Source organism: Myripristis murdjan, chromosome 9 (genome assembly GCF_902150065.1).
Source record: "Myripristis murdjan chromosome 9, fMyrMur1.1, whole genome shotgun sequence".
Taxonomy (NCBI): Eukaryota; Metazoa; Chordata; class Actinopteri; order Holocentriformes; family Holocentridae; genus Myripristis; species Myripristis murdjan.
Genome location: NC_043988.1, coordinates 4,622,942 through 4,647,292, shown reverse-complemented (window position 1 = coordinate 4,647,292; position 24,351 = coordinate 4,622,942). Strand labels below are relative to the sequence as shown.

The 24,351-nt window shown below is 41.5% G+C and overlaps 1 protein-coding gene across 1 annotated transcript in view; it reads right to left on the bottom strand.

Moving 5' to 3' along the window:
- The window catches only part of cacna1ba (calcium channel, voltage-dependent, N type, alpha 1B subunit, a), a 150,698-nt gene that overhangs the window by 101,805 nt on the left and 24,542 nt on the right, over positions 1 to 24,351 (bottom strand). The window contains exons 4-6 of the mRNA XM_030059364.1: positions 8,680 to 8,771; positions 7,898 to 8,050; positions 7,186 to 7,373 (exon numbers count right to left, since the gene is read on the bottom strand). Of these exons, the coding sequence (XP_029915224.1) occupies positions 7,186 to 7,373; positions 7,898 to 8,050; positions 8,680 to 8,771 (433 nt within the window). The remainder of the gene's footprint in view (positions 1 to 7,185; positions 7,374 to 7,897; positions 8,051 to 8,679; positions 8,772 to 24,351) is intronic.

The window sequence follows — 24,351 nt, the reverse complement described above, 5'->3', positions numbered from 1 at the left end:
GCATCACCCGCCCTGCCTCTTCTTGCTTTCAGCAACCAAACAACTATTGATCTTCCTCTGCCTCCCTTTGCTCTCCGTCTCTCTCTCCCTCCCGCTGTCTTGGCCCTACTATAAGAAACTCACACTGCTAAACACACATTCCCACTACAGCTCTTTAATAATTCATACCCTTGCATAACCATTTTCCTCGCATGGTATAATTTGGATTCTTACGCAAATGTCAGACAGCCATGATTTGTTTCATGCTAGCAGTAAACCAGTGTTGCTTGTGGTCCTAATGGGAACTGTGTCTGTGTGTGAGTCATCATCCGGCTAGAAGCACCGGCAGGCTCTTATGCTTGCCTCTAATCATTCCCCTGAGGGAGGCTGGGAGGGGATCGCCCAGTCAGGGGGAAAAGCGTGGTGTCTCGGTACGATGCACAGGACATAGACTGTACGGTAGCTACACTGTACTTTCAAAGTTGCATACTTTCCCAGAGAGCTGTTTTTAACCTATTTTAAATAATATTCTGCAACATTTTCATATAAATAAAGGTTTTCCTACTCTCTGTCATCAATTGGTATAGCAAACAAGTGATTCAACCTGTACGTAGTTCATGAAAGCTTTTATCAAATCAAATCAAATCAAATCAAATTTTATTTATATAGCACCTTTCATACATAAAACAAATGCAACACAAAGTGCTTTACATTAAAATACATACAACCCTAATCCCCCACCCCCTCATACTCCCCCACACACGCACACACACACAAGTACAACATATTTCACACATGCATACACTCCAGGCATACACCTCACCACAACCCAGCCCACCCCAACCCAACCCAAAGATAAAATAAAATATGGCTGAGCACTGAGGGACCAGATGAGGAAACACCATTCATTCTTTGGGAGCCATCCACACCGGGAGGCGTCCCAGCCCACGACTACAGGGGGCACCACCACAGAGACCACCCCGACCCAGACAGATAGGAGCCCACACCACGGCCATAAGGCCCTGGAGCGGGGCCCCCAACCATCCAGGCCAGGACAACCCCCAGGACGGCACCCCCCGCAGGCAGGCCAGATACAGCTCCCGGTGTGGAGGGCCCCCATGAGGAAAACACTGGAGCTAAAAACTAAAAGATAACAGAGCAAAATACAATCAATACTAAACGGAATAGAGAAGAAATAAGTAAATAAATAATATATATATATATAAACATATAAAAAATGAAGTGTAATAAATGATAATAAATTAAAAACAATAAAATTAAAACAATAAAACAATGCAGGCAACATAAATATGTATTAAAAAGTAAAAATAAATAAATAAATAAATAAATTATTAATCAGCAACTAAAAGCAGTAAAAACAGTAGAAGCAGCAGAAAAGAGTGGAAATAGAATCAGATAAAAGCCAGATTAAAAAGGTGGGTCTTGAGCCTGCGTTTAAAAACATCAACAGTCTGAGCAGCCCTGAGGTTCTCCGGCAGGCTGTTCCATAGACGTGGGCCATAATAATAAAATGAAGATTCACCATGGGTTTTTGTTCTAACGTTGGGAACAGTTAAAAGACCGGTACCGGAGGACCTCAGGGTGCGCGAGGGCTGGTAGGGTAAAAGCAGGTCAGACAGATAAGAAGGCCCAAGGCCGTTAAGACACTTAAAAACTAATAAAAGAACCTTAAAATCAATCCTGAAACGCACAGGGAGCCAATGCAGTGACTTTAAAACTGGTGTAATATGAGCCCGCTTTCTGGTCCTCGTCAGAACACGTGCAGCTGAGTTCTGGAGTAACTGAAGGTGTGAAATACTCTTTTTGGGGAGACCAGAAAGCAGGGCATTACAATAATCTAAACGACTAGAGATAAAAGCATGCATTAGCACCTCTGTGCTGGCCAGAGAGAGAAACGGGCGCACTCTGGCTATGTTCTTAAGATGATAAAATCCTATCTTTGTTATACTTCTAATATGTGGAATAAAATCAAGCTCAGAGTCGAAAAGGACGCCCAGATTTTTGACACATTTTGCGGGTTTAAAATCCTTTAATTTTGGTAAAAGTTTCTCTCTCTTGCCTTCAGGGCCAATAACTAAAACCTCTGTTTTGTCCTGGTTGAGCTGTAGGAAGTTCTCTGCCATCCATGACTTTATATCTAAAATACAATTTAAAAGGGTATCAATAGGCCCTGTGTCATCAGGGGACACAGCAATGTAGAGCTGTGTATCGTCAGCGTAGCTGTGAAAATTGATGCCGTGTCTCCTGATGATGTCCCCAAGGGGAAGCATATAGAGATTAAAAAGTATTGGACCTAAAATTGAACCTTGGGGCACCCCACACTTCATTTCATGGGTTCTAGAGGAACATGTATCCAAACTTACGAAAAACCGGCGATCTGTGAGATAGGAATAAAACCAGTTAAAAACAGTACCAGAGAGGCCCACCAGGTTTCTGAGTCTGTTTAATAAAATGTGGTGATCTACTGTATCAAAAGCAGCGCTTAGATCCAGTAGCACCAGGACTGAGAGCTTCTGTGAGTCCATGTTACACCTGAGATCATTAACAATCTTCAGGAGGGCTGTCTCGGTACTGTGGTTCATCCTAAAACCAGATTGATATTGATCTAAAATATTATTTCTGTTTAAAAAATCATTTAATTGGATAAAAACCAGTTTTTCTAAAATTTTACTTAAAAAGGGTAAGTTGGATACAGGTCGGTAGTTATTAAGAATGTTAGGGTCCAAATTGCTCTTCTTCAGAAGGGGCTTCACCACTGCCGTTTTAAAGGCAGCGGGGAAGACACCTGTCTGGAGGGAGCAATTTACAATATTTAAAAGTTCAAACTCAAAGAATCCATAAAACGTCTTTAAGAGTGATGTGGGAATTGGATCTAAAAGGCAGGTTGTTGGGTTAACTCGGGAGAAAACTCGACCAAGCATCTGTGCATCAACCAGGACAAAATGTTCCAGTGTTTCCTCTGGTAAAAGCAATGGCTCAGGACTATTAAAAGCAACACTGTTTTGTGATAAAAAAGTAGATCTAATGACATCAATCTTACTTCTGAAGTGGTCTGCAAAGTCCTCACATAGAGCATCAGTTGGTACCATGGAGGACTTTTTAAAATCGGTGTTTATTAAAAGATCAATTGTGGAGAAGAGGAATTTATGGTCATTCTTTTTAACTGAGATAAGTTTTGAAAAGTGGGAAGTTCTTGCCTGTTTAACTGCATTATTATAAATTTTGAGTTTTTCACGGAGTATTTCATGGTGTAGTGTCAGTTTTGTTTTCCTCCACTTCCTTTCAGCACTCCTGCACTTTCTTTTCAGACTCTTAATTTCAGAATTTATCCAGGGGGATGTAGATTTAGTTTTTATCGTTTTAGTTAAAAGTGGAGCCACTGAGTCGAGGGCTAACCTCAGTTTAGTGTTAAAATTATCGACAATAAAATCACAGGGTGCAGGTAAAATTTCAGTGGGGGTATTATATAAAATCTCAATAAAATTTGCAGCCACTCCAGGAGTAAGATGGCGTTTCCTCACTGTTCTCACCGGGGCCTCCTGTTGAATAAAACTGGCAACTTTAAAAAACACACAATAGTGATCTGACACAGCCAGGTCGACAACAGAGGACACACCAGTGGACAGGCCATAGGTTATGACCAAATCCAGGGTGTGTCCTCTGTTGTGAGTGGGCTGTGTGACATGTTGCGTAAAATCCATACAGTTTAATATATTTAAAAATTCAATAGTAATGGGATCTGAAATGTTATCTATGTGTAAGTTAAAATCACCAGTTATTATCACTCTGTTATATGAGGAGTGTATAATTGATAAAAGTTCAGAGAATTCACTGATAAAAGAGGAGGCATGCTTAGGTGGTCTATAAATTGTCATACATAAAATAGGGGGACTGCTAAAAACAAATGCATGATATTCAAATGTAGTGTAATTATTTTGTGGAATTTCCTTCGTTAAAATAGAGTTAGAGAAAATTGTTGCAGTCCCACCACCTCTTTTACCACTCCTGTTGGAAAATAAAAAATTAAAATTTGGTGGGGAGGCCTCAGTGAGAACAGCTGGTGCATCAGCGCCCAGCCAGGTTTCAGTTAAAAAGAGACAATCAATCTTGTTATCTAAAATCAGATCATTAATAATAAAAGACTTGTTTGCTAGAGAGCGAACATTTAAAAGTGCCATAGTGAGGGTTGCAGGTGGACTGGTTATCTGTGAATTATTGTTCTGAATATTAACATAAATCAAGTTTTGACGGGAAAAGCGGGGAGGTTTAACAGAAAAAGAACAGTGGTTGTGTAGTGGCCTATTATTTGCGATGACTGGGATGAATGTTGGTTGCAAAGTGGCGTTAGAAGTGGTGTTATGGCGTCAGTCGGCAAGGCTGGAGAAATGGTTGGAAAGGTGAGAGGCTAGAACAGAGATTCCTTTATTGTTAAGATGGAGATTGTCGTACCTGTACAGATGAGTTTTTTTCCAGAATGAGTCAAAGTTATTGATGAATCCATAGCCACATGCTGCACAGAAATTGGACAGCCACTGGTTGGCGCTATAGAGGCGGCTGAACATTTCTGATCCTCGTCGAAGGGTGGGGATTAAACCAGAAAAAATGCAAATTTTTCCCAGCCTTTCGATGGTCTCTGCCAGCAGTTCGTAATCAGCGTGTAGTTTGGTTGATTGTCTGCACCTGAGATCGTTCACACCGCAGTGTACGATGACTGTGTGGGCAGACGGGTGACGGTCGATGATGGCGGGGATGTGTTTGTGTATGTCCAGGATTTTTGCGCCAGAGAATGAATATGTAATGCCATTTGGGATGGGAACAGACCTAACCATGGAGTCACCTATCAGGATGTATTGTGGAGGTGGAGAACGGAAAAGGGTGCTAGCATTAGCTGTGCTAGCAGCCTGAGCAGCGGGGGGGAGAGGGGGGCTGGAGGGGGCCAGAGGTGAAGCCGGTCGGTGGTGGTTGTTGGCCCGTGAGCAGGTGGTGCTGGATGGAGGCTGCACCACGGCAGGCTGCGGAGAGGGGAGCCCACTCGCGGAGGATTTGCCCGGCTGGCTGTTCTTCTGTCTCGCGGTGGACCGGGCAGCCGCCCGGTCGGCACCAGCATCAGGTGGAGGGGTGACAGCGCCAGCAGAGCCGCCTTTCCTCCGGCCAGCTCCAGGAGGACCCGCAGCGGCAGCGGAAGGCGGGACGGCCAATGCAGCAGTCGCCGCCGCCGCAATAGGAGCCGTGACCGCGGCGGGAGACAGCGGAGCCCCCGTCACACTCACAGCGGCTGGACGTGGACTAACGTTAGCCGTCGTCAGAGCCGCCGACCCCGCAGCCACCGGCACGGCCGCAACAGCAGGAACCGTCACGGCAGAAGCACCGTCCGGAGCAGCATCAGCCTCGGCCATGAGGACATCAGCAGGGTGAACTGTGACATCGGGTGGTAGCATGGAGAAGCGGTTTGTGAGGTTGAGTTGCGGAGGGGAGGTGACTCGGGACTTTACCCTCTTACCTCCGCACACCACCTCCGACCAGAGAGCCTTAGCGCTGGGAGTTGAACAGGAGGAGGGCCGGGAGCGGGACAAAGATGGATCCCAGAGGATGGTATCTGCAGCGGGTGAGTTCATGATGGAAATTATTTTGGATTGCGTAGCTGCAGTGTCCATGAAATCAGACAGGAGAGAGTCTTTTTTCCGGAGTTCATCTGACAGCCGTTTAATGTCCTCTCGGAGGTTAGTAATGCTCCTGTTTGCGATTCGGCAGTCCTCACAGGGCATAACGGTGTTAAAACTAGCACACAGAAACGACCACAAGTGAGCCGGAGCCTAAATGCTTGCTCACACACACATACACGTCCCACGCAAGCAGGCGAGCAGCTGTGTAGCACCCGAACCTCCAGGGGTAAACCCGTATTACAATTTATGAGAAGCCGATCACAGACTCTGGAGATCCAGCCAGAGCCGGAAACTGTTTCCCCGCAAAATCGACCACACGAGACAAGTCTCCACTTACCTCGGTGAGGTCAACCGGCAGGAGGAACAGCTAGCTAGCTAGCTAGCTAGCGCGTCAGCACAACTCCCAAAACCGGCGGCACAGAAAGAAGGTGGAAAACTTCCTCCGAGCCGCCAGCAAGGAAAGTATAGCGACTCAGGGCGAGGAGGGATCAGATCCAAAGAGTACCGGTAAGATCTGACCAGATCGGCAGTTTTAATCCAGAACAGTAAACAGTAAACCAGGGCTCCCCACACAGGTAGGCAACAGGTAGCAAACACAGACCACACACGAGCAGCGAGAACGAGCAGCGAGCTGCTGTTCTAAATATCTGGGTAGAGATGCACCAGCTGTTCATAAATCTGGCACTTCTGTGTGTTTTGTGTGTCCATGCAATGCTCTTAGTAACAACTAGTTAGTTTGACTTAAGCTTTAGTAATGTCACTGTGACTATAAAAGGAGACAGTTCACTCCATCAGAGAAATTCTGAAATGCTTGACATGGCAGCACATTGATGTACAACATACTTTCAGCCAATCACACTTTCAGATTTTTTGTAGCTTCACAACTTGGATGATTCCGATAAAATGTACAAGTAAGGGGCAACAGCTCAAAGACCACAGCATTGCATGCCAAGACAAGCCCCGGCATGACAGGTGCTGGCCTGCTCACCACTGCAGAATTGAAATATTTAAATTTCAAAGAAATTTCAGCTGCCTACGAGGGTCGCAAAAACACGACAGATCATCAGATTTCCACTGGAGGTATTGGCATAGTCTTGGGGTCATGTAGATGTGTAGCTGACCACTGCAAAGCTCCACTAATGCATGCTTCTTGGGTTCCTATTTACAAGCAGAACACAGTGCTGCCTAAAATCCACGCCAAATCAATCATGATTTGTGTTTTGTAATGTTCACGATGCCCACCCTCCACACAGAATCTGGATATGCTGCCCTTTGAGCCTTAATATTATCAAGGCTCTGCATGTGAGTTTAGTAAGTCTTAATATTTTTGAAATGAGTAATGAGTAAGACATTACTTGAGCAACAAGCTGTACACTGCTGGCACCATGCATGACAACTATGAATCATTTTGACGGGGTAGACCTCACCCATCTGGTACTCCAGGCTGCAGGTTACAGACATTATTTATGATTATTTGGAAACAGCATGGGAGCTAAGGTCTGTTTCCTGTAAGCACACTCACATTGTAGAGGATTTCCACCCATCCCTCCATGGTGATGCACTGGAAGACAGTGAGAACGGCAAAGAGGATGTTGTCGAAGTTGGTGATGCCGAAGTTGGGTCCGATCCAGTACTCTTGACAGGTGGTGCCGTTGCCGCAGGTCCTGGCCGGGGAGGCTTCCCCACAGGGGAATTCTGCTGCCTGTTCGCCTGCAGGCACAAACACACAAACATGTGTACACATAGTCACATAAACATAAACACAGAGTATTTTTAAATCATCTTGGAACACATAATGTAAAAATAACATATGTGATGACATACAGGAAAACATGCACTCATATACATAATATATAGGGTAAATTGAATACACACAAGATAACATCATTATAACAGTTCATTTTACATTTTTATCCAGAGTGATAATGGAGGCTAATACAACCATTAAATTTTTTTCATCTGAAATTGCAAATATTTTCCATCAGTATTCTATCTTTAAATTCCTCCTTTACTGATTATCTGAAATGTGAATAAAAAAAAATACTTTATTGATCCCCATGGGGAAACTGGGTAATATAGAGCATAGTGTAGCAGCGTAAATACAGTCAGTAAAAAAGTACAATATTCCTCAAAGTATATTCACCAAGCGACCAATCATGAGTGGTCAAAGCCACAGTACCTGGGCAACAGATGACACCAAATATCATTGTGTCCGAGAAATAACTCTTGCTTACCTGTGTCTGTCTTGAAGCAAGTGCGGTGGAACTTGCCCATGTAGAAGTCCAGCCCGATGATGGCAAACATGAGGATGGCGAAGAAGAGCAGCAGGCCGATCTGCAGCAGAGGCACCATGGCTTTCATGATGGACTTCAAAACCACCTGAAGACCTGACAAAGACAGGACAGAAATCCCAGTCAGCTGCAGGAAACAACCTTCACGTGACAGATACTTCTAAAAAAACAACTTAAAAAATAAAAAAAGGACATATTTGTTTCTCAAATGGAAGACATCTTGAGTACCTATTATAGGGACTCTTTTCATCCCTTGGACCACAATAAAGGAACAAGCTTCCCCCTTTGATCAGAATGACTGAATTATTACTCATCTTTCAAGACTTAAGACTCATCTCTTCAGCTCCACCTGTACCCTGCTGCACCCCAGTTGCATTTACTTATCATTGCAGGGTCCTCCTTCCCCATTAACAACTTAATGGGGTCATGAAATGTAATGTAATGTGGGACAAAAAGCTTTTTAAACAGCTTGAAATATGAACTGATCATGGTTGAAGATATTAATGGCACAAAGTTACAGTTTTGTTAACTGGGGAATTAAATTGGCAGTTTCATCTCATGGTGAAAATGTCATTTAAAAGTAACTGGAAAAACATCTGATTTAATTACTCAGTTGGTGTAGCACTTTTCAAAGCAATGACAACATGCTTTAACCATTAAAAATAAATAAATATCTATTTTTTAAAAGCAACAAAAATTCAAACATTTTCGTAATGTTTACTCACTGGGGATCCCGGAGACCAGCTTCAGCGGCCGTAAAACCCTTACTGCCCTCAGTGTTCTCAGATCGAAGTCGGCCCCCACAGTGGCCAAGATCCTGCAGCAACACAGCAACAATATGGATTGAAGATATGTGGCAGATTAGGCTGTGCAGACAGGCCGGACTATTGCAGACACACTTCATTCTTACATGTTCATGACTCACTCGATATGTATTTTTAGCACTTTATTTAGCACTAGATTGATTTTCAGTTGCTGTTTTTCCACATCTGGCCTGGACTACATATCAGCATCAACATCTACAGCAATGTTTATTAAAGGTGCAGCTATCAATAATTAACTATCAATAATCACCAGTGGCAGTGGTGGTAGTGTTTCCCCAAATTAAGACCAAATTTCCCTCTTGTGCCCCCTCCCCATCTCTGCCACCTTTAGTTTTGGCAGACAAGATAAGCAGGTTAGAAGTAGGGTTTTTCATTGCCATTCACTCCATCCACCAGCAGCACAGCAGATTTCTTGCCAAATCCGACTTGGTGTAACGTAACATAACATTTGGTGTAGAGGCCTAATCAGACTGCATATCTTCTCAGCAGTGGTCTCATTTGTCTGTGGTAATTATTCTAATTCAAATGAGTGTCGTAATGATTAATGATGTTAAAATGTTATACAGTGCAGCTTTTATGCACAGTATTCCTGCTCACTGTACCAATCAATTAACTAAACATATTATTTTGAATAACACAGCCTACAGTGGCATGAGCAGAGCTTGGTCAACCAGACTAAAGTCATTAGAGACATCTTGATGGGATATCTCTTGACGTGGTGTACAGCCAAGAACAAAGAAAAAGCTCTGGTGAAATGACTGTTTCAGACATGGTTATGCTGTTGACTAATTTCATTGAATAATGTTGTCCGTCACTGGCTATTACACAGTAATATTGTGATGCTTCAGGTGATGCTGTTTGATACTGCAATAAATTTGGGATTTATTTTCAAGTTTCTTATCCGTTCCACAGCAGTAAAAAAGGAACAGTATCCCTTCAGTCCCCATGATGCCAAAGGGACCACAAATCAATTAAAATCAATGGAATTCTGAGGCATTTAAAACATCAAAGAACCCCATATTTGCAGACCCCACATTGTGTCATTTCAAGATCACTGACAGAGCTTCTTCAAGTGATATATCATGTATAACTATCAAAGAGCACTTTCAATCTCTGGCATCAATATATCCATACAAGAGAAATATCATAATTTAAAACCCCCCTCCACACACAGACACAGACACACAAATCAACATCTATCAAGTGAAGACCATTTCCTTGTACCCAGGCAAACATAACATTGCAGCCTGCAAACTGCATCATCGTCTAACTGAACCAAATAAATCTTTCACAGCCTCAAAATAAAAGACAGACTCGTTTTTGGCTGCCACATGCTGTCAGAAACTGGATCCAAAATTCAGCCAACACATTTAAAAAATGAAAGCAATAGGCTGTGTTCGATCCAATACCGCATGAAAACAAAGTTAACAAAAAAGGCAGCAGTGGGAAGACAGTATTTGCATTTTGGGAGTTCAGTTGATGCTTTTGAAAAACGAGACAGCAGTTAGGGAAGGATTAGTGATATAAACAGTTAGGGTTGTAGCTGCCGATGGCCATTATTCTGTGCTAGTGTTCCGTTTCTTTAAATCTGACATTTTCATATCAAAAATGCCCTAAAACTAAACTAATATTGAGTGTTTCCCCCCAGAGTTTTGTTTGAGTCAGGGTGGGAAAGCCTCTGAAACAACATTTAGACTACCATGAGACACTGAAACTCTCCACTGTACTACTTAATTTACCACTACTACTATCACTATAACTGATGTGACACTGCTACTACCAGGCAGTTATTTTTAAGGACGTTAGCTGGGGGGAAGTCCACCTCAATGGCAGGAGGCTAACAGTTAGCATTTGGGGCATCCAGCACTTAGTAACAATGAGAGGAAGATAGCACCACTACTGTTCTACATACCAGATAGAGGGGAAGACAAATAATAACACTTTTTTAAATGGGTGAACTGTCCCTTTAAAGAGTCCTGCTTAAGCTTCACGTTGTCTCTTAATCAGCCTGCGAGAACAACAGAGAGCATAGGAATGATCCTAGTTGCATGTTGGTGTGCAGTGTGGGATTCATAATGAATGCAGGCCTCCACATGTAAAATGTTAATCGTTCATAGCAGATGTTCTTAAGCTCTCTCTCAGGCTTTTTTGACCAAAACAGAAGCGGTTCCATTCTGGTAACGAACATAGCTTTGAACCATTTTGAGCATTCTGACCAAAAATAAAGTCGTCCACAACCTGAAAAGTTGGTTCCCAGCTGGAACCAAAAGTGGGAACTGTGACAACAACAGGAGTGGGTGTGCATTAATCAACAAGTAAAAATGGAAATGATGGAGACATCAAAGAGCATGCGGTGGTCTGCTGAACAAACAAAACTATTTCTTTCAGTTTCTACATCTGAATTCGGGAACAGATGGAGGGAGTACTAGCAAAAGAAAATCGTGTGTCGAAATTGCTGAAGAGTTGGTGAGGGCTGGATTTGTTAGAAGCTAAGACCAAATTATCAACAAGGTTAAAAAAAACTGAAGGAGTACAGACACCCAAAAAGGACTTAGTGAGAAGTGATGCTGGACGGGGTAATATGGGGGAGTATTATGAACTCCTCGACTGCGTGCTTGGTTGGCTGAAAAGAGGCATCCCTGGATAAGCTGTAACGAGATTCTCTCTTTCTCTCTCCCTTTTCCCCTGGAGGGGATTTCTAGATAATCAAGACAATTCTGCCCAAAATCCACCATTCCTCCTGCTCCCCACCATCTGCCTGCACTTCAGCCTTTACACTGATGAAGATGGAAAGGAGGAGAGAAATTTCTTTTGCTAGCACTTTCTTTTCCTAGCAGCCGTGGAGGGTAAATCCACCGAAACTCATTTTACCTGACTTTTTTTATTTATCTTGGAACAGACTTTCCCCACTGTTTCAGGCTGGCACACCTTACAAACCAAATTCATAGTGCACATCATACCAAATAGTATCAGAGTGATGCAGGTTATATGAGGACAGGAGATTTTTGAAGGAGGTTAAAACCACAACTGTTTTCTAAAGGTAGTTGTTGGCCTTATGATGTTTGCTGACTGGAGGTTGTGGGTTGCCTGTAGCCTTTTTCCCCCTTTAATTTGCTTACTGTGGTGTCAGGGATATTATAAGGACACGAAAGCCCTGACCTCTGGCAGGTTTTACTATGTTTGGGTGCTTCCACTTTTTTGGCAATCCAGAAACTGAAGCCTCCACTGCTGATACGTGACTCTAAGTGGCTTTGGATGAAAGCACTGGCCAAATGCAGAAACTGTAAAATGGAAGACGAGGGAGGAGACGAATGCAGGGGGGAGAGGGAGATGAGGCGGGGATGGAGAAGAAGGAGGGATGGAGGAGGAGAGAGAGGAGAAGAGGAGATGGGGAAAGGGTGGGGGCGGACGGGGTGTTGGATATGCATTAATACACTTAGCGCCGCAGCCAGCGTCTGCCCAATCAGCCGGCTCGATTCTTCCTCTGGCTGCCTGCTATTGCACAAATGGAGCTGGTGTGAGCCGCCCGGTCCACAGGGAGAAACCAGCACAACAATGCTGGAGCTGAGTGTTTACAGCCACAGATGGCCAACTAGTCATTCACTCACACAAACACACACACACACACTTGCACATTTGTACGCACACACTCACAAGGACATATCCGAGTGTGTGTGTAAACACAAATGCACACAATTGCAGGGATTCCACCACAGTTGGTTTGCAAAGGCCAGTATTAATGCTGCTAGTAGCTGATATACTACTACTACTGACAGACCACTACTACTTCCACAGCTCTACTAAAATACCAGTAGTACATATTGATTAATAGATGTGCAATATGTGCTTGCATTAGAATCAATGTTCTCCCATAAGCAACCACTGCAGTGCTGATAAATTATACAGTAAATATCAAACTGCATCATATCAGAGGTGAACAACATTAACAGGCATATATCTGGCGATTAATAAAAGGCCAGTATCAGCAAACTGATATATCAGTATATCCTTAATGCAGACAGTTGCACAAACAAACAATCCACAGAGGGCTACCGGGTTTGAGCTTCATTAAATTAAACAGAAGAATTTTCCTGGTGAAGACAAGGGAGAGGAAGCAGGGGAAAGGCAGGAGAGGATGTGATGTACAAAATGAAGACAGAGAGGGGAAGGGTGAGAAAATGCTTTTCTAAAGGATTTATAAAATCACCCTTCACATGCTTGAATAACAAGGTTCCTAACAAGGACCTTTCAGCAAGCAAACAATTCACAGGAAAGTTTTAACGTGAGCCATAGTGCAAGTTAAGTTTCCATTTATTGCTGATACGGTGGGGGAAAAAATGGATCATTGTGGGGTAAACCAACCAGAGACTACAAATCAAATCAATTACATTTTCAGTAAAGCATTTATCTAGCATTTATTTTCCCTAAATGGTGGAACTGTTTTGTTTCTGTATCACTATAGTATGCAATGGCTTTAGTCACCCATTTTGGAAAAAAAAAAAAAAAAAAAAAGTGATATTATTTCCCTTCCCCCCAGTTGTTCTGTAGGACAGTAGTGGTGCTGTCTTCCTCTCATTGTTACTGAGTGCTGGATACTGGCTGGATGCTCCAAATGCTAACTGTTAGCCTCCTTCCCTCCGGCTACCATTCTTAAAAATAACTGCCTGCTCATCAGTGTAACACAATGAGGAGAAGATGGGAAGAAACTAATTAACGCATCTGATTCCACTAAAAATGAAATTTCCTTCTCTGTGTCTGGTGCTTGGTAATTAATCCTAACTTAAGACACTCCCTGCTGGCTCGCTACTAATTGCAAAAGAAAGAATAACGAAATGAAGGAAGGGGAGGAAATGCCCCCCTCCCGACACACCTCATCATCACTGTGTGTCATTTTCAAGATATTATTGCACTTGAAAGACCATATGTGTTGAATATTTACCTTGATATATCATTCTCAAATTAATTTTAATAGCATCACATAATAGCGGTAGAAAAGGGGGAGTTTTGAATTTAACAGAGTTAACATTTACAGGACAGACATTTTAACGGGGCAATAAGTTCAATTTTTACCGCTCCGTCAGTGTTTCTGCAGCTCTAACTGGTCGCAAACAGAAGTTGATGTATAGATCATAAATTACATAATGCCAGTTAAGTAGAAATATGTGAATGGAAAGCATAAAAAATAGGTATGACAAAATGAATGCTAGCTGTGCAAAATTAAATCAATGGAACATAATGACATAAAGTAATAAATAAAAAATATGTGCGACCGAACATGTGCCAAAAATATTTAACATATTACATTCAGTATAATATACAACCGAAAAAATCACAATGAATGCAACAGATGGCATGTAGATATGTGTTGTAAAAAGTATTCACTGTATCAATCTTTGCAGTTTATACATTTACGATAGATTACATACGCACAGGGTGTGTGGATCTGCATATGCATGACAAGCTGCTGCTTAGCTTTTCAAAAACACTATGTGTCCTTTCTGCCTGGGCATGGCATGCTTACACATGCTGTATGCATGCAATATGTATTTATGTATCCTAGACCTCGCCTGGTTGTGTGATATATAAGCCAACAACTGGATCTGCTTAGAAAAGGCCACAAAATAGTAGGAATTTGTTGTTTAACAAGCAAAAATGACACCCACATTTATAAGATGAATGGCAACACAAAATTAAAAACAACTGCTGTACTTCGTCATGGACAGTAGTGACCTCAGGCATTTGCAAATTAGCAAAAAAAAAAATAATAATTACCAGAACATTATTTTTAAAATAGCAAAAAAAAAAAAAAAAAAAAAAATCAGAATATTATTATTTTCATCTGAAGCAATGAAAAAAATTGCATGAAATGATTCAAAATTAGCAAAAATAAATGAAGAAATAAATAAGGAAAAAGTTACAAGAAAATAACCAGAAAATATGTCAAAAATAACAGGAGCAAAAATAAACAAATACATCAATCAATAAACTAAAGAATAGTAAAAACAATTAAAAGGAAACTATTTATAATTGTTATGAATGTATATCAACAAAAATAATAAGAAAAAATAATTAGAAAAAAAAAAAAAAAAACACCAAAAAATTAAGAAGAAAGTCAACTTTGTTTAGAGGGTGAAAGTACAAGGCAGTCCACAGGCTCCTGAGTGTCAAAGGGTAAAAGGAAGATTCAACCACAAAACACTTCAAGACTTTTTAAAGACAAATATGCCCATTCTATGTTGCAGCTGTGATGCAATAATGAACTTCTGTTTCTTCTTTCACAAAAATGGTTAGGTGGTGGATTTTTTTGTATTTATTTGGTATTTATGGTTACTGCAAAGCTACAAGGGTTGACACTTCCTTTAAACCTCTACACAGCAACAGCTGGGCTCGTTCCATGCATACATGGAGACTCAAATCTGTGAAGCACCCAATATAAGCACAGCCTTACTGTCAGCTGCTGACAAAGGAGGTTTTGTAAATGCTTGGCTGTGGGTGTAACATTGTTTGGACCCCATTGTGTGATGTAGATAAGGAAATGTTAAGCAAATGTCAAGGTAATTCCCCGCCATAAACCGACCTGCTGGGAGACTGTGTGTCTGCTGCTGCTGGGGTCACAGCTGCAGCCGTCCACAGCACAAAGACACACAACACCAAGCATCACTAACTGGACTCTAGAGCATCTTGTCTGTTTAAGTGTTCATATTTTGTCAATCCAGGACTTAGCTTAGACTTTAAAAACTCTGGTGTGCACGGATTCCCGCAGATTCTTGCAGATGGAAAATAAGCCCTTTGCAAATTTGCATAGTCCATTGTAACTCAGTTTCACTATGCACACAAACAGACTGTAACTGACTATTATTTCCATTGTCAATTAAGCCATTGAATATTTTAGCATAATAGCATGTTTGGTTTAGTCTATAAAGTGCCAAAAATAACAATAAATGATGATCAGAACTCAGCAGAGCCAAAAGTGATGTCCTCAGATTGCCTCTATAGTGTGACCAGCAGCCAAAAAAAAAAAGAATTAATTTTATGATGATATGAAGAGGGGAAAGTGAGCAAATCTTACTACTGTAATGATCTTAGTGATGCTGGAATCAGCATACGTTTGGCATTTTTACTAGATAAATGACTAAAATAGTTAATCTGTTACTGTAATGTCGAACGACCCGATTTATTCATTGAATCGTTTCACACATATCACAGATATTACAAATGAGAGCAAACCTTTTGCAGCCTCCAAATGTAAAACTTACATAGCTGCACATGGAATTGATGCACCATCAGTGCTGCCTTTAATTACATATATAAACATAAACAGACATATATGCATATATAGATACAGCTAAAACTTTTTTTTTTATTTTTTTTTTTTATCTAATGTAGTGTATCTGGCAATCATAAAATGTATTAGCACAGGTTTTAGTGTTGATAGACAATATTAAGAATAACCAAATAAATCATAATACAAATGCATTTAAGCTTTTAGAATCTGAAAATTGTACTATATTTGTTGCTATTCCTCTCTCAGATTTATTGCTACTCATTCCATTCAGCTGCATAAAGATTGTAAGTGCGAGCCCATTACCATGCAGCTTTGTTGGAATAATGACACAGCGCGCAGATATCTGGTTAAATGAATCTCTCCTAACTTTGTTTTTTATCTTAACAATTCAGTTATTTAACAGCTTCGAAACGGGCTTCAACTCACAATCCTTTCAGTGTTTCTTCTGGAATCTTTCTTACAACAATGCACATCAGTATTGAATTACTAAAGAAATATGATTGGAATACTACAGGTGTTAATGCGTCTGTAGGAGTCTCTGGCTTTGTCTGCGATCACACATCTGTGTTTGTCACTGTGATTATTGAGGTGTGTCCCAGCACAAGAAAACAAAAGAGAAAAAAAAAAATGCTCAACTCAAAATTCTCAGTGGACGGCATGAAGGGACTGTGACAGATAATTGGAGTCCTCCACTTTCATAAAACCCATATTGAAATATTATATATCATTTTGCACCACCACCACCCTAGCTTTTACTGGATCCTTTGAGACGCTGATAACAGAAAAAATACAATTAATACTGCTAAAAAATAATGAGCAAAACTATAAGCCATGTGAACTCCGGTTGTATGTGTACTTAAATTTAGATATAAAGTGATGTTAAAACTTCTTTGAGCTGGATTAAGGCAGACAGGAAGTCCTCCTCAATGGCAGGGGGCTAAGAGTTAGCATTTGGAGCATTCGCACTCAGTAACATTTTTTGCAAAATAGGTATACTAAGCAACAAAAACTTTAATAAAAAAAAAAAAAAAAATGTATTGCCATGAGTTGGGAGCTGAACCCAGTTCATGTGAGTTGAAGGTAAATGTCTCCATCCTCCACACTCTTAAGTCCCACCGCTCCATTTCAATGTCAGACAACTGCTAATCCTGTCCTGCTGGGGAAATGGATTTCTCTCACTTCACATGCACAGGGCACGTTATCTGAATTTTAAGACATTGTGACCATTTAATGATATTTCATGAGACCAGGCTGGCTTTTAGGGACTGGGGCTTTGAGGACTATCCGCCCAGCTTGTTCACATGTTGCCCCAGTAACAGAGGACATCAGATAAAGCCCAATGTCCCATTAGTGCACCCCAGGCCACTCTCACTGCCCTGATGTTTGTTTGTTGCTGTGTTGACACAAGGAAACATAATTCTCCAAGCTCCCATTGAATTCGCTCAAACAAACACAGCTCAGTTTCCAGATGAAAATCTGCCTCCTTGAAAGCTGAAATGCAAAAGCACTATGACGGCAAAATACGTTTCAAACTGCAACAGCACTAATGATGACGGTGGCCAAACACAACTTTTCAGTCTCACTAGGATCTTCCAGTAACTCCAGGAACCAGTCCCACTGGTCTCCAAAGCAGAAAGCACACGGCCTGTTAACATGAGAGCACCACACAACAGCCAAAGCAGATAAGCTGGGACAATAAGAATGATTGAAACACTGTAGATCACCCTATCCATACCCCAGTTGTCATTATTATTATCATTATTATCGTTGTTATAAACAGTTGCTCTACGTCCAGAGAAAAGTGAAATTAACTATTGACATGTTTAATGTAGCTGGCCGAGTGAAACATGCAGGTAAAAGGATCCAAGTTTTAAACACCAACTTAAATCACAGCAAGACAGGGATGATTCTGTGAAAACCACTTGGATTTTTGCCAAAGATAAAAAAAAAAGTGTAGGATCCAGAATTATCCAGTATTTGGACATGGGTTTGTAGTCAACATTGCATGGCTGCAGGCTGCATCTGACTCTGTCTTTAGAAAGATAATGCAAGATAACTTGTACCTTCACATATGCAAACATTAAGTATGTATGATACTGGTATGAGCATTTATTAAATATGCAGTGATGTATTATCCGAGAGGTAATAACCTGTTGTTTCTGTCGGAGGAGCCATATTTTTGTGATTTGCATTCATTAACTCTTGCTCCGCTTCCGTTTACCAGCTGAGAGCCGAGGTTAACAGTCCTGTCTCAGGTAGGAGGCATATACCATCTTGTCCATGTGACACAAATGCAGCATAACAACATCTGGAGCAATGAGAGAGAGAGATACATCTCTCTGCCATAGGAGATTAGCTGGCTAATGGACCTGCAGGTCATTGGGAGAATCCGCCATCTTCACCAATCAAAATCACAGAGCTAGCGTTTCTATTTCGAGCACTGTGATACGAAACTAGCAGAGGTCTCATAAGTTATTCATAAGAATCTGTTTTTCTAAAACAAATACATGAAGTGTCTTTGAGCGATACACTAAATCCAAACCATACTGACTCCCAGTTTAGAATGTAAAAAACTGAGCAAGACTAAGGCACGGGATTTGTGAATACAAGCAAATAGAGCTTGGCTTTCCCAGAGAAATGAAGGTTAAAAAAGGAGGGATGTGGACATTACAAAGAAAATATGAACCATAACAATAATTGTAAAATATTGACAAAATGGCTGTAGCTGAAAAAATCTGAAAATGAAATGAATCTATTTGAGAATGGCTAAATGAGTTTTCAGGGAGATATGGAGGCTGATGTGAATATCTAACAACAAAGGCATTTATCCGTGAGCAAGCCTGGGGGCAAACCTAATAATATAATGTGCTTGCACACATTAACTCAGATGACACGAAAGAAACGTACGAGTCAAACAAATTAGCTCCATCGTCAGTTTGTAAAAGCTGTTTGTTTACAGCTCCTCCCTGAAGAAGGCTGTATGGGGAATATCAGTGTTCCACCACAAGGCCAGAGAAATTCACACCCGTTAATCTGCTCCGAGTGCCAGACGAGTGGATTGGACCAAATCAGGATAACACACATAGGGCTCTATGTACATGACAGGGCTCGGTGCCAAATAAATGGCTTTTTTTTGTGGGCTGCACATTTTTTTTTTTCTTTTATCAAGGATTAACAGGGCTTGGCTTGGGTCTCCCAGCTCCACCGCATCCAAAGTGCATGGCGCAAAACGCAGGTGAGCTCTACCAAGTGATGAGAGGAACAGGACTGTCTCCTTTTCATCATCAGATTGTCACAGCGCTGGGGTGCTTTTAAAGGGAAAGGAGAGAGATGATTTGATTGAAGCCAAGCCCACCACACCTAGCAATAATGTATTTGGCTCTGGCTCCAACTGTGCTGCAGATGCACTGAGAATGGGACACTATGCTTATCTCATGATATAATTCAATATCCAATATGAGGTCCATGATTAGGTACAGTCATGATGAAAGTTCAGAATTCAGAAACAACAAACCATGCCTGTGAAGATTTGTGTTTTAAGTATTACATGAGTACGCGTCACCTTTAAAAAAAAAAAAAATCTCACAAGAGCTCCAAAGACGGGAGGAAAAGTTGACATATTCCAGAAATAAGTTCCAAAATGGGATATTGGATGTGAATACTGTATTAGGCTACTTGAAGTTGCTGTGTTTTTTTTACACAGGTGGAGCAAGTGAGCAGTTGTGTCTCCAGTGCAGAGTGGAGCGTGTGTGTTTTTAATAAGGTTATTCTTGTCCACATGTCTCACCTGTCTGACAGCTGCTCTGTACTGCATGTAACAGTCTGACATGTACGGGTGATCAAAATCTGGCCTCGCTGACATGCGCCCATGTCATCAGACACACACAGCAGAGCAGGTCCAACTCACCCCAGGCACCATCTGGGGCTTTGCTTTATAACCTTTTTACCGTTCATCCTGAAAAAAATACAACACATCTGAGCCCCGACACACTGAATTAAATGACTTGTATCCTCAGCTCAGTGTGTAAAGTCCTGTTCAAACCCAAATAAATGTGTTAGCATCATTTGTTTTGCCTCATGTCTAACAACGCTGCTCTAAAGTCTCTGTAAATCACAGCCTCTCATGGCTTAACCACGTGGACATCAGCTCTGGCAGGTAAAAGCCTCGTATCTCTTTTAGTGATTCTCCAGTTTTAACTTTAACTAAAGGAGTCCATGATCCTCTATGGAATCAGAGAAATCCTATCAGCCTGTGAATAAAGAAACCTTTTCAAAACCAGTTGGATGAACTCAGAAATGCACGGTGCACAAGCCTCTGTAGCTCCTGAAAAGCTGACATTTTGGATTTTTACCCAGCAACAGTGAGTAGAGACATATCAGTATAAATACCGTTACGTCTGTTCTGCTGCTTGTCACTAACCAGATGCTAACACTGATCAATTTGACCATTTTCATACTTCAAAAATGATGAGTGGCAGCAGTAGTTTGGTTCATCAAATTTGACCAAGCATTGTCCAAAATACTGAATGTAGAGTGTGGGGCCCTTGGTCTGGTGATGGCACTGGTGAGCCAATCAGGTTAACATTCAAAGTGCTGGACCCCCGAGTCAAAATCCATCATCTCCCCAAGTTTCATCCAAAACAGGCAGCAGGGGCTCAGGCATTACACAGGATGGACAGACAGAGGGACACAGCCCAATCCATAGCCCATTATCCCATCTTTGACTAAGGGGCAGAATAATAATCATAATCATAAAGATATTCAGCATCTGCTGCCTTAATCCAGTCAATTGTTAAGTAAACAAATTTAGAGTCTGATGATTTACAGCCTGATAAAATGTTCAAAAAAAAAAAAAAAAAGGACTTTTAATGTTTTATTTTTAAATCAGTGGCCAAAAAAAAAAATCAAAATGCTAGAACTATTTTCTTGTGCACTCTCAGCTCTGTGCTGGTCAATTACTACGGTGGCTGGCAGATGCCTAAAAGGTACATGAAATATGTGATAAAGGGGAGCGGAGGAAAAGAAGAAGCTAGCCACAACATTTCTAGCCAGTTTTCTTTTAGTATTCTGGAGAAAGTTGTTATGTTTGCTCTCTAATCGGTGTCCATGTGTTCAATAAAGAAAACAAATGCTAGCAAATTCAATCAGTCTACTTGTGTCTCTGTGGTGGCTGCTGCTCCTCCGGTGCAGAGTGATACAGGACGTGCAGAAGTTACCAGATCTTTCTGGATATTGACAACAGAAATAATAGAGGTTTATAAACAGTCATTTGAGTAAAACTAACTAACTAACTAACTGCATAGTTAGATAAAACACAGACAAGCAATGTCCAGCTCTCACCTAAACCACCAAAAATCTAGCAGTATAATGCTCGCCAGGCTGCCCTCTGCTCTGGCGCGGTGCAGCTTAGAGCAGCAGGTAATAACCAGGCTTCTCCCTGCCCTCTCGCCTCCCTCAAGCAGGGAGCAGTCATCATCACAGTTGGCCCTGAGAGGAGGGAGGATCCCTACAACTCATCGCCGCGTCTGACAGCACAAGTCCAAGGCCGCTTTCTCAGCGTAACCCAACACGAGCTGCACAATCATAAACAAATTAGGACAAAGAGAGAGGGCCGGTGAGCAGGGTGAGTGCAGGGCTGCCATATTCTGCAATTAATGTAATGTCACTGAGAGTGTGGGTTTCCAGAACTGACACCGCCGCTGCTCTGTAATTTATTAACTTTCTCTAAGTTGATGAATTATACATTTCTCAATGCCAGCGTGTGCTTGTGGTAGACTTTCTGTGAACTCAAATGACACTGTGTACGACTAGAAATAATATTGGTACTGAAGAACTGAAGTGTAATATTAAATAATTAGTTATGAGATGGATATGCCTGGTCCATTTCACCAAGAGGCTTTTGCCCACGTGAGGACAAAGAATGTTATTGCCCTTGCAGTGGCTTTGTTCACTGAAGCCTACAGAAAGATGCATTCGATTTGAGAAATCTCTGTTCCACTGGATTTTTGTTTAATTTCAGTCACCCCATCGCCCCCTAAGTCTTTGTCTATACTGACAGTATTTGACTACTAATTAACACCAGAAGTCTAAACTGTCCTATCTAACTATTCAAACCTCCAAAACTTTTGCAAGACTTGACACGTTTGTTCCTCATAGTAAATATGTCTCGTTGCACAGATTTTTAGGAACAGCAAAATTGAACTTTGGTAGTGTTGAGCTGCGGGTCCACATGGTGGTGAAATCTCCTCATTAGTTGCTCTATGCTCCCTTGGGCTGCTAATTCAGAATGCATTTGTGTCTGTCATTTCACTTCCCTAGCAAAACAACAATAATAATTAAAAAAATAAATAAATAAATAGCATGTAAATGAACACCAGCAAAGCAGGTTATACCAATATAAAAAAAAGACTTATTTTCTTATTTTTCCATTTGAGTTGGAAAGTAGATCTGAGAGGAAGCGTCTGCAGGAGGCTATTCTGCCACACCACTGAAGTGAATGGAGAAACCCAGATACAGTATTACAGCTAATGAGGAGATTTCACCACCATGTGGATTCTTCTAACGCCCAGGCAACTCTACAACCCAACACTCTGCCAAAGCTCAGTCTTGCTTTCAGTAAAGTTCAATACATTGTAACAAAGGATGTAATTTCCGTGGATATTGGCAATATCATAAATTTACAATTACTCGTCTGAGATGTGAAGTCGCTCGCTGCCTGCCCTTGATGAGAAGTGATAGGGAGCTTTATTGTCGGCATCAGGGCAGAAAAGCTTTGTTCGCAGATGCCGCGCCACTTCATCACTATCTGGGCCTATTACAACGCTTCCTGCATCCTTCACAGCCCATTAAAGGCATTTTTTAGCGGCTTCACGCAACGCTTTGATTCACACAATAGCTTTGCTGTAGCATACAAGTGCTTAATACAGCGCACACCGTAGATTTCATTTGCAACAGTTTGTCCAACAACTCGTTCAACATGAATTACAAGTCCGGTATTTGCATTCCAGCAGGGTTTACTGACTCAGTAATTACAGCCGTGAGGATCACAGCTGACGTCTGAGGATAACACTCCATGTGCAGACACACACACACACATCCCACTACCCCATCCAACCCTGTTTTCAGCGAGAAAGGCAGGTGGGCGGATGGCCGGTGTATAGGAAAGCCGAATGAGATGGCTGTCTCACTCTGCCGCTAGAATAGAACATCACAATCACAATACACACTTTGCCCGTGTCATCGTGCACAAGTCCAACCTGGGAGCTCCATTAGCAGCAGGCTGCAGCAGGTGAAGTGGAAAACAGCCAATTATGTTGAGAGGAGAGATAGAGCACAACTGCATAAAGATCTCCCACACGCACACACACACACACACACACACACAGGCAAGACATGCCTGCACGCCTGTATACATAGAGGCATGCACACATTCTCAATCACATGGTATGCAAATGCACATATTACTAGAGGGTTTTATGAGATATTGACTATATATTTCTGGGAGCCAGCCTACGCACTGGTGTCCTCTGTAGTGGACATTAAAGATATGGAGATAGTTATCATATATCAGACTGCATGCTATCATGAAAACTCCTAATGTACCATTAAAAGCACAACTCAAAGTTATACTTTTGTGAGAAAGGTTGTTAATTCTTACAGTATCACAAATTATTAGATGTTGAATCTTTTCTTGTATGTTATTTTTTCTGTAAATTTTAGTAAAATTAAAAAAAAAAAAAAAAATTAAGAATGAACTTCGAGCCCATTTTGTGATGTCTTGTGTGGTAGACACTGAGTCAGCATCTCTTTCAGACAATCTTTACATAGAGCCCAGATCTCACTGTCATAGGCTTTAATGGAGAACTTCAGGGAGTATTGTTGTATCAGTGAGTGACACACACACACACACACACACACACACACACACACACACACACACACACACACACACACACACACACACACACACACACAGAGGACTCGCTTGTCAGTTAGCGCAGAGGAGAATGAGGCTTGACACACAGCTGTTGGCAGAGCCTGCTAAAAGAAGCACCTCGCCCTGCTGCTGCGGGGTCAATTTAGGTAGATCGTCCTGAAGCCCACTACTGTGGACACACTGCAAATCACACAAGAAAAGTATACTGTCTTTTTTGTTCTTTTTGGAACTTATTTTTATCACCCTAAACAGCAAAAAAACAGTCTTGCTTTTTTGTGTTTAGAATTCAGACACTTTTTCCCCCATGGGTCTCAGAAGAATATTTTCATATTATCACTGGATATTATTGTGC